Source organism: Panthera uncia, chromosome B1 (assembly GCF_023721935.1).
Source record: "Panthera uncia isolate 11264 chromosome B1, Puncia_PCG_1.0, whole genome shotgun sequence".
Lineage (NCBI taxonomy): Eukaryota > Metazoa > Chordata > Mammalia > Carnivora > Felidae > Panthera > Panthera uncia.
In genome coordinates, this window is record NC_064811.1 from 65,634,506 (window position 1) to 65,651,604 (window position 17,099).

Genomic DNA, 17,099 nt, shown 5'->3' on the forward strand with positions numbered 1-17,099 from the left:
ATATAGATATAGATATAGATATAGATATAGATATAGATATAGATATATACACACACAGACATACATATATACACATACACAAAGCTTTTGCACAGCAAAGAAAACTATCAATAAAACACAAAGGCAACCTGCTGCATGAGAGAAGATATTTGCAAGTGATAAATGATATATCTGATAAGGGGTTAATATCCAAAATATATAAAGGACTTCTACAACTCAACACCAAAAAAGCAAACAACCTGATTTGAAAATGGGCAGAGGATGTGAATAGACATTTTTTCCAAAGAAGACACACAGATGGCCAACAAACAACCTGAAAAGATGCTCAACATCACGAATCATCAGGGAAATGCAAGTCAAAACCACAATGAAATATCACCTCATACCTGTTAGGATAGCTACAATCAAAATAAGAAAAAAATAACAAATGTTAGGATGTGGACATGAGGAAACCCTGGTACACTGTTGGTGGGAATGGAAGCTGGTGCAGCCACTATGGAACATAGTATGAAGGTACCTCAAAAATTTAAAAATAGAAATACCATATCATCCAATAATTCCACAATTGGGTATTTGCCAAGGGAAAATCAAAACACTAATTCAAAAAGATACACGCACCTTTATGTTTATTTCAGTGTTATTTACAGTAGCCAAGACATGGAAGCAACCTAAGTGTCCATCAATAGATGAATGGATAAGGAAGATGTGGTGTATATACACGATAGAATATTACTGAGCCATAAAAAAAGGATGAGATTGTACTATTTGCAACAACATGAATGGACCTAGAGGGTATAATGCTAAGTGAAATAAGTCAGACTGAGAATGACAAATACCATATGATTCCATTCATAAATGGAATCTTAAAACATGAATAAACAAACAAAAAGCAAAATCAGAACTAAAAATACAGAGAACTGATGGTTACCAGAGGTGAGGGTTAGGCAAAATTGGTTAAAGAGAGAGGGAGGTATAGGCATCCAGTTATGGAATGAGTAAGTCATGGGAATAAAAAGCAGAGCATAAGGAATATAGTCAATGATAGTGTAGTAGCAATGTAATGGGACAGATGGTAGCTATATTTGTGGTGAGCACAGCATAATGTATAAACTTATCAAATCACTAAATTGTACACCTGAAACTAATATAACATAGTGTGTCAACTATGCTCAAATTTTAAAAAATCACTCAAATGGGCAAAACATACTAAGCTGTTAATGCCAAATCTCTGCATAGAGATTGTCTATGAATGAAATGTATATATTTTCATTTTTCCTTCTGAAATCCTACCTAAAGCATTTCTGAAAGATGGAAGATTTTAATTTATGTAAATTGAAATACCTTCTTTTTGTTAACCTAAAATAAAAGGCCACTTAGAGAAAGCTATGGACACAAAATCAAAGTTTTGACTTCAGAACTGTCTGACACAAGGGTATCTAGATCAATTCTGAGTTGAAGTGCCATGAATTTTTCAGAGCTCATATTCCCTTCAATTACAAGAAGAAATTGCATTGGGGCACCTCAATGGCTCAGTCAGTTAAGTGTCCGACTCTTGATTTCAGCCCAGGTCATGATCTCACGGTCATGAGATCGAGTCCCATGTCGGGCTTCACGTTAACAGCATGGAGCCTGCTTGGGATTCTCTCTCTCCCCCCTCTCTGCCCCTGCTCCCTCCTCTATCTCTCTCAAAATAAATAAACATTAAAAGGACAGAAAGAGAGAAGAAATTGCATTGCACTTGGATTGCTTTATGGACCCTTTGTGACATTTCCTGGTATAACCTCACCTAATCTCCTCCTACTACCAGGTTTAAGCTCAATAGCTCTCCTTGTAGACAGACTGTCATTCTGAAACACTGGATTGAATTCAGGTTAGAAAAGCCCATTAAAGGACCAGCTTGAAGAAATACCACAGGAGGATTGGGTAGTGACCATATATAATATTTAATAAGGAGAGCTGTACTCAGAGGCATTATTATTTTTCATTTGCTCCAGATATATATGGCAGATGCTTTGAGCAATCCAGCTCAGGCCTCACTCCCACAGAATTTATACGAATATCATTTGCTCTTCGATAAAAGGGATTCTTAGAACTGCTGGCCTACACCACCCTTGAAGCCAACTCTTTTGAGTTGGAGATACTAGGCTTAAACTTAAGTAAGTCTGAGTATACATTGTGTCTTTGGAATGTCTCAGGGTATTGGAAAATTAAGGAAGAGAAGACAGGAATGAAGGAGACCTTTGACCTGAGTCACAGGACAATGAGACACAGAGGGACTACAAGCTTTGGTTAGACTTAGATTGCTCTTCACCAAGGCAAGGGAAAAGAATAGCAATAAAATGAAAAGTGAAATGACTCCAATACCCATTTAATAAATGCCATCACATTAAAAACCCACGACACTCTTCCCGAGCCTCAGCCTAAGGCTCCTATTTTCCAAATACCATTCAGTATAACCCAAGTTCAGGAGGGGGGAAGAAAGCACTAGACAGCCCGTCCCCTGGAGCTCATGGCAATAGAATTTGACCTACATTGCTGAAATGCCTGGTTTGTCCCTCTGGGTTTTTTAAGGATACAATTCACAAATGAGATAATTATAAAGGTTACTGTCAGTGTGTCTGACACACAGTTACTGATCCTTTGAACAATATTCAACTGAAAAACTTCCCTCTTTCTAGAAAAGTAAAATAGCATTTTTAAAAACCAAAACAGAAATGCGAATTCAGGTGTCTTTTATTTTTAATTTTGTTTTTCTGGAAAAAATAGTAGGCTCTCCTAGAGTTCCCCATTGTTGTAAGTCTGTAGAGATGATCTCCATCTCTTTTAAATTCATCTTGCTTGTTTTGTCATTTTTTATTTGGGCTGCATCTTCCAGAAAGCCACTTGGTATCTTTCATAGGCCATGGAAAGATAACACAGATGAAAGATAGTATGGGCTCCACTTCAGGGATTCTGATTTCCTTCCCATCTCCTGTCAGGACCTTCAAGGGGAATTGCCACTACCAGAAAGCAGTGACTTTCAATTTCCCTTAAGCTAGCTTCAGTGTTCAGATCCTCGCAGCTACGTAAAAGGCCCAAATGACTCTCTCTGATGCCAGTGGGAACACATGAGCAGACAGAATTTTAACTCTTGGGTGCTCATATTCTGGTTTTTACTTAACTTGCCCAAATCTAGCTGCTTCATTAAAAATTTCTCTGTACTGTTGTTACATAGTGTGTCTCTCTTTCCTTATATTCTCCCAAGTGGGGCGTAAATCATTCTCAGGGACTCTAGAGGCTCCATGCATGAAATACACAGCCAGGAACAGGAAGGACACTTGAGAAAATACACAAGTTGAAGCAGGTACTCAAAGACAATTGAGCAAAGGCTGTGAGTCATTTTGGGGAAGAAAAGAAAAAAGAAAAATTGATCCAGCAATCACACTCCTTGGTATTTACCCAAACGAATGAAAGATGTATGTTCACGTAAAAACCCACACATGAATATTTATAGACGCTTTATTCATAATTGCCAAACCTTGGAAGCAACCAAGATGTCCTTCAGTAGGTGAGTGGATAAACGAACTGTGGTACATCCAGACAATAGACTACTGTTCAGCACTAAAATGAAATAAGCTACCAAGCTGTGAAAAGACATGGAAGAACATTAAATGCGTATTATAAAGTGAAAGAAGCCAGCCTGAAAAGGCTACGTATTGTATGATTCCAACAATATGATATTCTGGAAAGGGCAAAACAGTGGAGACTAAAAAGATCAGAGGCTGCCAGAGGCTGGGGATGGAGACCAGAACAGGTGAAGCACAGAGGACTCTTAGGGCAGGGAAACTATTCTGTAGAACACTATAATGGCAGATACACGTCATACACTTTTTGAAATGCATAGAATGTACAACACCAAGAGTGAACCCTAATGTACACTATGGGCTTTGGGTGATAATGAAGCATCACTGTGGGGTCATCCATCATAACAAATGTACCATGCTGTGTGTGAGGGGTGGGGATTGAATGGAGGGCATAGAAGGGCAAAAGAACACTGCTGATGGAGCATAAAGATAGAATTAGAAAATGAAAATAATACCACAGGAAATGTTCAAGAGTCTTTTTTAGTCTTTACCAGGAAAACCTAAAAGCTACTTCTCCAGGGACCTGAGACTAACACAGGGCTCCATTATTGTCCATAACATGGTTTACTTAAATATACTCAGGTTTACTCAGATATAAACATTTAGAAAGCTCTCAGACACTAGGCACCATAGAGGAGGAGGTAGAGGAAAGGTACAAATACTAACAAAACACAATTTTTGTTTGGAGGAAAGTAATAGTTCTGTGGGAAGGATGGACATTATGCTCATAAATAAGGAGGCGGGTGGGGAATGGGGTGGGAGGAAGAGATGATCATGGGCTGAGCAACAAAATGCCAACCTCAATGCTCCAAATTAGAGGACTGACTCACCACCCACTGTATACATTTGTGACCCTAGATCATCTAATCAGTTAATATATCCTCCAGAATCCATCTTACAGGTAAACGATGTAATTTTAGAAGCAAGGATAAGATCTTTCTACCAACCCAAAATTGTTCCCTCCTTGCTAATGCCAGAAAATTCTACCCCTTCAACTCCATTTCATTAGCTCTATCACCTATTAAAATGCAAATACTCTTAGGAGAGATTAGACTTTAAACCACATAATTCAAGTGTAACTTACTGTGAATTTATTTATCAGATCTGCAGAGATGGTTTTAATAGAAAAAAGGATATATGTAGTAAACTCAAGATCCCTGAACACCAGAGAAATGTTTGGGCAGGAGACAAAATATTTAAAACACTCTGTTAACCTTAGGCTTTGGCAGTTCAATTTTCTTTCTGATTAAAATCGAATGAAAACAGTGCAACCACGGAATGTTTGCAAAGCAACCAGAACACTGATTGTATGCTATTTCTATTACTAATATTGTTATTAATCTTGAAAAGATAATTGGGGAGTAGGAAGTAAGTTTTGTGGGAAAGAGACAAAAGAGTCTTCTATTTATTTCAGCCTCGCTCACTGACGTTCCACACTGGGGTAACAGAGTATTTACTTGCCGAATGAATGGCTACCATGCTAGCCTCCACGACAGCTTCGCCTTAAAATTCTGGCCAAAGCTCATATATAAAGCCCTTCCCTTAGTTCCTTAGGGATACCAGGATATATGGCACTTTTAGGCAGACAGAAAGTAAACACAGAGAGGAAATAAAACATAAAAACAACCCAATTTTTATGGGAGAGGTTCCTGATACTATCTCAGCTGCTTCCAGGGCTCTGAGGCCTTGCCTGTTCCCAGGTCCTGTCCCCCAGTCTATCAATCATGCAAGGACAAAAGGGCCCATACAGCATCACAGCACCAGGCCTGGAGCCCTTAACTCTCCTATCCCTGCACACAAACATTGTATGACCTCCCACCAGAAGCCCAAGAGCTTTCCAGTGCTGCTGCCTCCCGGCCTCTCCCACTCAGCCCCTGAGTCTGCTCTGAGACTCACCTCTTCCCCAGTTATTGAACGACTGTCCTTTGGAAGAGGCAGTTGCCCTCCCTAACACCTCTCTACCACCACACAATCTCCACTGGGTACTAGTCAACTCTGTAGTAGGCCCAATAGATATTTTACCCACATGATAGCATGATAGCAAGAAAGATACACCCATATACACCTGTCAAAAACAAGGAGTGAGAATAAGCATCTGGGTTGACGCATCACATGCCCCCCCCCCCCCCCAGACTGGAAGAAACAGTCTCTAGGGCAGGGTCTGTTCTCTGTTTATATCACTCCTGGATACCACTCCTAGATAATGTTTGGTGCAATTAGGTACCCAGTGGATAACTGTTGTGTCAAAGAATGAATAAATAAATTCAGTGATTTTCCCCACCTCTTAAAATCTGAATTGAAAGACTAATTCAGTGCCGTGTTGCACCCCTAATAAATTCTGATTTTTAAGGACATCATCAATAAAACCTCCATTGGTCAAGCTCCAGTATTAAATTCTCTCTGCTGTTCACTTTCTGACATAAACACTTACACATACTAACCTGGAGCGATAATCAACTAAATGAACAACTCACTGTAGATGGGATCGCCCCAAGGCCAAGAGCAATCCTTTCGAAACTGCACATAGAGTCACTGAGGCAAAATGAGGTCCCTCTACTCAAAACAAGAGAAATGCCATATTTAGCAAGAGCTAATATTAGGAACCTACTATGTACTAGAAATACAATAAGCACATCATTTATATTATTTAATCCCTAGAACAACCCCAGAAGTTGGGAATTATAATTCTCATTTTGTAGATTTTTTTTTCAAACATTTATTTATTTTTGAGAAAGAGACAGAGTGCAAGCAGGGGAGGGGCAGAGAGCGAGAGGGAGAGACAGAATCCCAAGCAGGCTCTGTCCGCACTCTCAGTGCGGAGCCTGACATGGGGCTCAGACCCATGAACCATGAGATCGTGACCTGAGCTGAAGTTGGACGTTTAACCGACTGAGCCACCCAGGCGCCCCTCATTTTGTAGATTTTAAAAATAAGACTTGGAGTGTTTTTGCCCATGGTTACTTGTACAAGAACTTAAAAAGCATAAATTTTGGAGCCAGGTTGGCTAGGTTTAATTTCTGACCGGCCTCATTCTAGATGGGTGTCTTAGTACATTCAGGTGGCTATAACAAAATATCACAGGCTGGGTAGCTTATGAACAACAGAAATTTATTTCTCATGGTTCTGGAGGCTGGAAGCTTGACATCAGGGTGCCCGTGTGCTCACATCTCACTGTGTTGCACACATCTTGCTGTGAGGAGGGGCTAAGGAAGCTCTGTGGGGTCTCTTCTATAAGAGCATTAATCCTACTCATGAGGGCAGAGCTCTCATGACCCATGCACTTCCCAAAGGTCCCCCATCCTAATATCATCGCCTAATATCATCAAATTCCAATTTGAATCTGAGGGGGGCACAAATACTCAGAGCACAACACCAGGCAAACAGAGCTTAACACATCTCTGCCTCTGTTTCTTCATCTACGAAAAGGAACTAATAATGGTACCAGTTGCTAAATTATTATCTCTCATCTCCAAACCCTTCTTTCTGTAACCTGGTTTGTGATCTAGGCCTGGGGCTCTGAGAAACACATTCCTGCACAGTCAGCTGGCTTCTTGTTAGTTCTGCCAGTGAGAAGCACTAGAGGGGGTGTAGAGGGGGAGAAGCGAGAAGGAACTTGCTCCCTCAGCTGTGCTTCCTCTGGGCCTCACACCAGCAGCATTATCCTTCTGTGCTTCCTGCACAGCCACTGAGTCCAGTCTGGCCACATGTGCAGACTCACAGCATGCTGGCCAGCACCCGCTCCTCAGAGGTCTGAACCTCAACTCTGTGGGGCCCTTCCTCTAAAGATCTAAGAAGTTTTCATAATCCAATCTCTTTGCCTTATTCCCTCCACCCTGGGGGTGATACCTGCTTCCTGGAATTGCTCCCCACCCCCACCCCTATAGTCTTCTTTTTGTTTATTTAAACTTTTTTTAATGTGTATTCATTTTTTAGAGAGAGGGAGAAAGACAGAGCACGAGCAGGGTGGGGCAGAGAGATTGGGAGACACAGAATCCGAAGCAGGCTCCAGGCTCTGAGCAGTCAGCCCAGAGCCCGACGCAGGGCTCAAACTCACAAACTGTGAGATCATGACCTGAACCAAAGTCGGACACTTAACCAACTGAGCCACCCAGATGCCCCTTTGTTAATTTATTTAAATTCAAGTCAAGGGCAAAAATGCTCTATGCCATGTAGTAATGGTTTCAGGAGTAGAACCCAGTGATTCATCACTTACATATAACACCCAGTGCTCCTCCCAACAAGTGCCCTCCTTAAAGCCCATCACCCATTTAGCCCATCTCCCCACCCACCTCCCCTCCAGCAACCCTCAGTTTGTTCTCTATATTTAAGAGTCTCCTATGATTTGTCTCCCTTTCTGTTTTTCTCTTATTTTTCTTTCCTTCCCCTATGTTTTGTACTCTTCCCATTACCTACTTAACAACTTTACAACCGGGTAACAGTTCTTCATATTAAATTTTCTCTGTTCAAATCACTGGTGTAATTTCATTCTGCCAACAGACCCTGGGGATACACGAACACCTATGTCAGAGGGCTGTAGAGAGTATTAAATAAGTTGATCGTTGGAAAGTGCTCAGAACTGTACCTGGAGCACAGTGTTTGCTCTATCAGTGTTAGCTGTTATTAGCAGGTAAGTGTTGAGGCTGGGCTGGAACCCCTGTCTGCCTGTCTTCTTCCCAAGCAACATGATGTTCTGCTAATAAAAACAGTTACTATGTACTTAGGCACTGGGCTTAGTGCTTTCACAGATGTTACCTCTTTTAATCTCCTTAAGCATCTCTTAGATGCTTTGCATTCTTGAAGTGTTTTTTCTCTAACAATTAACATCAAGAAAGGTATTCTGGGGCGCCTGGGTGGCTTGGTCGGTTAAGCATCCGACTTCGGCTCAGGTCATGATCTCACGGTCCGTGAGTTCGAGCCCCGCATCAGGCTCTGGGCTGACGGCTCGGAGCCTGGAGCCTGTTTCCGATTCTGTGTCTCCCTCTCTCTCTGACCCTCCCCTGTTCATGCTCTGTCTCTCTCTGTCTCAAAAATAAATAAACGTTAAAAAAAAAAATTAAAAAAAAAAAAAAAAAGAAAGGTATTCTGAGTTAACTCGTCCATTATCCTCAAAGGTTCAGCAAGTACTCCAACAAGTTCAAACATCGATATTAGAATAATTTTTTAACATGGACTTCTCCAAATTCTAATAAATCTATTTATATCATCGCCCTATGTATCACCAGGAATTAACATAATTTAAATATATGTAAATGTGTATGTCTGTGTGTCTGAGGATTAAGATTTTGGAATTTCAAATTTTCTATTGTTTTGATCTAAAGTATCAATGAAAGAATATTGGGATTTTAAAAATTAAATGCCTATTTTGTGCTAGGCACTAGGATATAAGTGTTTTCACATATGTTATCTCATTTTATCCTTAGAATATACTACACTAGTAGGTACAATCATCTTCTTTGTACAAATGTGTCCAAGGTCACATAGCTAATAAAGTAACAGAACCAGGGATTGAAAGCAATTCTTTCTAACTCAGAGCTCATGTTTTAGCCAATTCGCCACAGGTCATAGGTGAGGGTCATTCTCCATAACAGATCCTGAGAGAATAAAGTTTAGTGGACACATGAACTGAGATAGAAACAAATTCCTTCATTGCCAAGGGCTTAAAAAATACAAGAACTGAATCTGGCACATTATCTTCTGACCTTGCTTTCAGAATTGCTTGTAAGCCATGAGAAATTCTCAGCTTCTGTCACTGGGTTTCCAGAATCTCTCTTGTTCCATTTCATTTCAAGGATTTCTTCTCCCATTTCAGGTTTGCTATTGTAGAAGCAAAGTAAATGAAAATTCCAAAATACCTTGTTTCTGGGAGTATCCTTACCTTCAAAAAAGAAATCATTCTCTTTTAAAAAAATAAATAAAAGCATCCACCAAAATAATTATTTTTTACAGAATGATGCAGAGGGGAAAAAAACATACCTTTTGCTTCGTGCTTGATTTCAGGCCGACTCGGGAGTGACTTTTGGACTAGAGGAAAAATGAGAAAGAAATCTATGAAGCACCCAGTGAAACAGCAGGACTTATTCTGAAGTCATTTCTTTTAGAAGGTATAAGTTTTAAGTTAAAATCCTCTTCCCTATCCTTCCCTCACAGACTCTAGAAATCTAAGAATGGAAGCACAGCATAGAGTTCCATGTTGAATTTTAGTCCCATGTTGAACAGAAGACTGTGGAAGGTCTGGAGCTGAGAATGTGAAGGTGTACCTACACTTTGTCAGTGCCTTGCTCATAGTGACTGATTCAGCATCTTTCCTAGAGGACGCTGCAGAAACCACAAAGTGCAGCATGTGAGGAAATAACCCCAGCTGTAATAAGGAAAAAGGAAAAAGGCGGTGGGGGGGGGGGGATGAATAAAAGAAGAGGTGTGAAAGAAAGATGAGGAGGGGAAGGGCACAAATGCTCTGTAAAATGGAAACGGACAAAACAGGAGCAGAATGAGGAAAATAGTACATTGATGGCAAGATTTCCAAGTGCATTTCTATAGGGCAGAATTTACTCTCTGCTAATTTAAACACATTTTCATTACATTGAAACAAAACTCTCACAAACATTAGTTCTTAGAGAAGACTTTTTGTTTTCCAGTTGGTTCATGATTATCTAATCTTATTTGGAATTAGGAAAGGTAAAACAAGCATTAATCTATGCATGAGAATACTTTGGTATGGAATACCAATAGGATTTTTCTCCCAATGAGAAAAAAGCAAAGGTCAACCTTACTATGTTTAGCATTCAGATAGTGAATATATTTGGCTCTAAGTGCACCATGAATCAAAGTTAACTCTAAACCAATTACCACAATACAGCTAGAAAAATGTCTAATTTGGTAGTCCTCACACTGTTGGATCTCAGGATCCCTTCACATTCTTAAAAATTATTGGGGCTCCCAAAGAGCCTTTGTTTATTGGGTTATATGCATAGGTAGTCACTGTATTAGAAATTGGAACTGAGAATTTTTTTTAAATGTGTATTTATCAATTTGTTTTAAAATAGCAATGAAAAACCCATTACATGTTAAATAAATAAAATTTATTTATGTATTTTGTGTCTATCCCTAAATACAAAAACAATTAGTCAGAAAATGGCATGTCTTTATATTTTTGCAAATCAGTAATGTTTAGCTTAAATAGAAGACAGCTAGATCCTCATATTTGCTTCTGCATTTAATCTACTTTGATAAGAATATATTTTTGGTTGCATTAAATAAAGAAACTTCAGCCTCACTCAGATATGTGGTTGAAAAAGGAAAGAGCATTTGTAATAATCCATTCAGATAATAGTGAATATTCTTCTCTGATAATATGCAAAAACTTGACAATTATAGTTTCTTAAAGGTTGGTTGCAATAAGAATCTGAAATCATATAACTAACTGCTACATAAGAATTTGCTGGTCTATCTTGCACTTTTTTTTAACGTTTATTTATTTTTGATAGAGAGAGACAGAGTGCAAGCGGGGGAGGGGCAGAGAGAGAGGGAGACACAGAATCCAAAGCAGGCGCCAAGCTCCAAGTTGACAGCAGAGTCCGACGCAGAGCTCAAACCCACGAACCCCGAGATCACGACCTGAGCCAAAGGAGGATGCTTAACCGCCTGAGCCACCCAGGTGCTCCTATCTTGAACCCACACATAGATCTTTCACCCACACATGATTTTGTAGCATCATGTATTATTTCATTTGGAAAAGAGTGGTTCCATGAATTATGTAGGTTTCCCAAATATTGACACATTTCATTACGTAATATGAAAGAAATCACATTTTTTAATCACCAACCTCAGTATAAAATCTTCAAATGTTGGTAAGCTATCAAGCTCACAGTAACAGATACAAGTGTTCCAAAATTCCAATTTTCACTTGAAAGCTTGAATTCTATCATGGGCAACAAACACTGTCAGTCGCTTTTCATGAAGTGACAGGCTCACTTCATTCATTTCTGTGAACACGTCTGCCAGCCACACGAGTCTGAATATAACCAGAGTTCATCACTCGTTCTTTGAAGTTAAAATGGTGTTTCATGAAAAAAAGAGGCTACTTTGGCTCACAATTCAATCATACCAGTGCTTTCCTTCAAAACAGCCACTGGAAGTTGTATGCAGCAGAGTACTTTTATGCATACCTCCCATTTTGTCACCTATCATCCTAAGAACAGGTGTACTCAAAGGCTGAAATATAGCAAACCTAGTCATTTTTACTATTTCAACAAGGGCATTTTTAAGTGAAACTGGCATTTTATTTCCTGCAATGCAAATGCACTGTGGTGAAATTATATAATGACTACTAGTACAGCTTTGGTGCTACTGCCTCAATTCATGTGGAAACACCAGCAGTTCTGGTCAGCCCTGCTCTTGCACAATCAGTGCAGATGTCATCCAGTTTAACAAAAAAAAAAAAAAAAAAAAAAAAAAAGGAAAGATCTTAATATTACTTATGAGGAGAGTTTGGCTTCTCAGATTTCCTTTGAGAACCACCATTCTTAGTCATTTAAGCAGTTGAGTCTCAGTAATTAGACTCTCCCACACTCAAAGAAATGGAGCTTAGGAAGAACAGAGCCAATGAAAATCAAGGTCTCATTGTCCCTTCCTCCTTCCTGCTGTCTTAGAGGAGAGAAAAAAAGAGACCAACCAGGAGTAAGCATCCCTTCAATGGACAGAAGCCAGAATGGGGAGGGAACCTGATCATAAATCTGCAGTGTTCATCTTGCACTTATTTACACAGCGGTTTGAAATCTAGACTATTATGGGGTGAGTTGCTTCCCCCCAAATTCATTTGTTGAAGTCCTAACTCTCAATGCCTTAGAATGTGACTGTATTTGGAGATAGAGCCTTTAAAGAGGTAAGTCAGATAAAATGAGGTTCAGTGGGTGGGCCCTAATCCTATATGATTGATGTGCTTGTAAGAATATGAGATGAAGACACAGACAACATGCACCAACAGAGGAAACCATGCAAAGACAAGGAAGACGGCCATCTGCAAGCCAAGGAGAGAGATCTTACCAGAAACCAGTCCTTGCTAACACCCTGATCTGGAACTCCTAGCCTCCAGGACTGTGAGAAAATAAATTTGTGTTCTTTAAGCCACTCTGTTTATGGTATTTTATTATGGCTGCCCAACAAACTAATATTACATAGACCCTGACAAATCCTCCTCAAAAAGTCAAGAATCTAAAATGTGGAGGTCCAGTAAAACCAAATCCTGAGTAAAAAGGGGCCATTAACATCACATTCACTGTCAACCACTTAACATCCTAAGGCAGAATGTCTGCATCAGCGGTCCTCAAACTTCAGAGTTCATAAAGATCATTTGGGGGGCTGTTAGCCATGCAATTTGCCAAACCCCAACTCCAGAAATTCCAAATCATAAATTCTGGGTGGTCCCCAGGAATGTGCATGTTAATGAGCACCCCAGGGAATTCAAATAGATACATGGTACACAAACTACAAGTTGAGGAAGACTTGCCTGCCAAGGACAGCAGTAACTTGGGATGAGAAGTAAGAAAATACAGAAACTGGCACAAATTCCCTCTCACTTTCTCTTTGAAGAATCCAAATACATGAATCTCTTTTTCCTTTCCCTTTTAAATGCCTGGTGTTAAAATTCTTAATTTGGTTGAACCAGTGGGTGGGCAAGGATAATTGAAACGGGCTGAATGTTGGTAAATTACTCAAACAAGTCCAAAAGTAGCTTTGCAACAGTTTTTCAACCTTTCCAACTTAAAAACATAAGCAAACAAATTCTGAGTTTGTTTATATTTTTAGAAATTTAGAAATTGGGTTTTTATATCATATTCTATCCATCATCCATGGATTCAGACTTTGTACTCCATTTAGCCATGAGAATAAACCTGAGCTAAAGGACAGGCTTTCATTTATAAAGGGGATTAAAAGTTGTGATGGTTAATTTTATGTGTCAATTTGACAGGGCTAAAGGACACCCAGATAGCTGGCAAAATATTATTTCTGGGTGTATCTGTGTGGTGTTTCTGAAAGAGATTAGCATTTCATTCAGTTGACTGAGTAAAGAGATCCACCCTCACCAGTGGGGGTGTAGTGGGGGGGGGGACGGTAGCTGGGGGCACATCTTCCAATCCCTTGGGCTTCTTAATGGAGCACAAAGGAGAAGGAAGGACAAATGATCTCTCTCTTTTCTTCTGCTGGGATATCCAGCTTTTCCTGTCTTCAGACACAGGAGCCATGGTTCTCAAACCTTTGGACTCCAGAACTTATACCACTGACCCCCTAGTTCTCAGGCCTTCAGACTCGAACTGAATTATATCACCAACTTTCTTTGTTTTCCAGCTTACAGATAGCAAACTGTGGGACTTTTTGGCCTCCAAAACTGCATAAGCCAAGTCTTTTAATACATTAATTTCTTTCTTTCTTTCTTTCTTTCTTTCTCTCTCTCTCTCTCTCTCTCTCTCTCTCTGTGTGTGTGTGTGTGTGTGTGTGTGTGTGTGTGTGTGTGTATGTGTGTGTCCTACTAATTCTATTTCTCTGGAGAACCTTGACTAATACAAAATCCAATCCAATTCCAGAGAAATAACATTTTCATTTGATATTAAATGAGTTTTTGGGTCTCTCCTGGTCATTGTCTTATCTAGACAGAATGGAGGTTGGACCTTGTAAAAGTTGACCTGCATTGTACATATCATACTATACATTCAGTCCCCCATTTACAAACCTGTAGCCTTCTAAAGATTTCTTTCATTAGTTAGGTATTAAGGACTTAGAGCTTATTTTCCCCATAGAAATAATTCTACAGGCTACAACACAAAGGCCTATTTAATGCTGAATATAACTAAGATGCTACACAATTTCAATAAAAAATAGTATACTATTTTGTAACAGTCATACAAAGCAGAAAAATGATCAAGTCAATTAAGAAACCATTTTGTTTTTCCCACTAACAGTATCTTCAAAAACTGAATGAATCAAAAAGCATATTTAATTTGAAGAGGATAGAGACTAAGGTAGAAATTCTGGAATTCTGAAGAGGCCTTGTTAGAAATGTCAAGAAATGTTATTTACTACTAATACGTCTGATGCCCTCACCCTCCCCTCCCAAGCAGATAGTTTTGCTTTTCTTGATGCAAGTGTATCCCCAGCACTACTCTGATCTTTAGGAGCCATAGGGTCACTCAGGACTAAAAACAGGCAAAGACTAGCAGAAAAACAAAGTAGGGTGTCAGGTAGCTCCCTGTAGCAGATGACACTGAGCCCAGGCCAGCCCTCACTAGGGAATGACTACTGCCTATTGTCACCTGTACCTCAGCTTGAAGAACACAGAAATGGGGGAAGATCATCAAAAGAGGGAAAAAATTGGGACACCTTGGTAGCTCAGTCAGTTAAGCATCTGACTTCAACTCAGGCCATGATCTCACGGTCGTGAGTTCAAGCCCCATGTCGGGCTCTGTGCCGACAGCTCAGAGCCTGGAGCCCGCTTCAGTTTCTGTGTCTCCCTCTCTCTCTGTCCCTCCCCTGTTCATGCTCCGTTTGTCTCTCTCTCTCTCAAAAATGAATAAGCATTAAAAAAAAAAGAAAGGAAAAAGGAAAAAAAAATTTCTCAAACACTTGAGGAAAATTAGAAAAGAGAGGATAGAGCAAGGAAGAAAAAGAAGAAACAAAGATAATAGCAGACATCAGCAAATCATGTTTTTAAGCACTTACAATGTGTTCCTGCCACACCATCCAACTTACATTGTTTTACATGATATTCATAACATGGCTAAGAAATGAGTATAATTATAGTATTATCTCAACTTTATCAATCGGAAGACTGAGGCACAGAAAGCAAAATAATTTGCCCAAAGTCATAATGCTAGTAAGTGGTAGAACCAAGACTTGAACCTGTCTGTCTGATTCATGGTCTTAAACACTACCATTTATATCAGAAAATTGCCCAAGGAAGAATGAGCAGAGTTCAGAGTAATGAAAATCACAAAATACACAGAAACTGTATTGCATGCATAATTACTTCAAGAGGACGAAAGGATATTATGGAAAAGAGGTAGTGGATCAGAAATTTACCCAAGTCAGACTTGAGTTGGTATCAGTGGCCAAGGACCCCAAGATTGTGTTTTGAAGCCAGCAAATGACAAGAAGGGAGGGAGAGAAGAGAAGCTTTGTGGTGAGGAAGGTTGGGGGAGGGTGATTATGTAACTGGTACCCCAGTCACATTCACAAATTGGGTGTGCCTACCTTGGGGACCATCTGCATGGTATTTTATTGTAAACTGCAAGACATTTAAGTGAAAATAGTCTACATACTGAGGCCTACCTTCCACCCCCACATACACATACATACACACACACACACACACACACACACACACACACACGAGGCACCAACAGGAAAAAAAAAAACAACTTTATAAAAGAAATCCAGGATTTTCTTCTACCATCCAATTATACCAGCCTATCCTGGACTTCTGACCTTAACTCGTGTAAGTCAGTGGTAATTAAAATAGTGTGTTCTATAAAGTTACTCCAAAGTTGAAAACAGCAAGGGGTGAATGTGACTGTTTTCCAGACCCATTTATGAAAATGAGTATTCTGACATCTAAGTTCGCTGCTGTGACTGAGTACATTGTGTGCAGGACTTTAATGGAAAACAAAAGGGAATTTAAGTGATCTCTCCCAGCAGATATGACCCATTTTCCCCGCCCACATTGGAAAGGGGGCTCCTGTGCATGATTCCTCTGCTACATCTAGCAGAATTAGGAAATGTTTCGGTTTGCCCTACCTACATTAAGAATTCAATTTAAACCCCAGGATAAAACTGACAAGGGAGCACTCTTAAATATGGACTCTGGTCTGAGTTCCCTTAATTGGAGCTACAGGGTAATTTAATGGGATCACTCTGCAAATGGGGTGCTTAGCAACCCAATAACTCATGGGAGTGCTTGCCTGCTCTCTTAGCAGGCTGTACTCCAAAGTGTCACCCCATATTCAGAGGCTGGAACAAAGGACACCTCTGAGCTGATCTGACATTAAGAAAGCCTACTCCATGTCCTTGTCCGTGCTTGCTTCCCAGAACAACACAAGAAGGAGTGGCTGAAACGGAAAGTTTCCAGAAATAAGAACGTCTGCCACTTATGATTTGTCCAGTGTTAATGGTATAGTCAAGACTGCACAGTCTTGAAAGACGATAATGCCGTGACCTTTGGGTTGTATTATTATTTGATCGTCTTTGGAAGAAATCACAAGGACAGTTTAATTCAAAAGGCCCAGGACATTGTGAACTGTGATTCTTTCATAAGGTAAGGAGGGATACCACCTCCTTGATTGAAGGCAAGGGGAAAGTATCTGACTCTCCCACATAAATTTAAGGAGTCTTTCCTTTTAGAGGACTATCTGTATACATGACTGGGACAAAATTCCTCTCTGGTCACTGAGCTGCTGCTCTGATGTTGTTCTCTTTCCACACCCCGGG

At 39.9% G+C, this 17,099-nt stretch overlaps 1 protein-coding gene across 7 annotated transcripts in view; it reads right to left on the reverse strand.

Annotated features, from left to right (window-relative positions):
- RASGEF1B (RasGEF domain family member 1B) overlaps positions 1-17,099 on the reverse strand; it is a 642,507-nt gene that overhangs the window by 447,310 nt on the left and 178,098 nt on the right. For 5 of the 7 annotated variants that reach the window (XM_049630719.1, XM_049630720.1, XM_049630725.1 and 2 more), the window contains one exon: positions 9,597-9,644. In XM_049630719.1, the coding sequence (XP_049486676.1) occupies positions 9,597-9,644 (48 nt within the window). Of the gene's footprint in view, positions 1-9,322; positions 9,438-9,596; positions 9,645-17,099 lie in introns of all 7 variants that reach the window. The other 2 variants (XM_049630722.1, XM_049630723.1) reach the window with 1 other exon arrangement.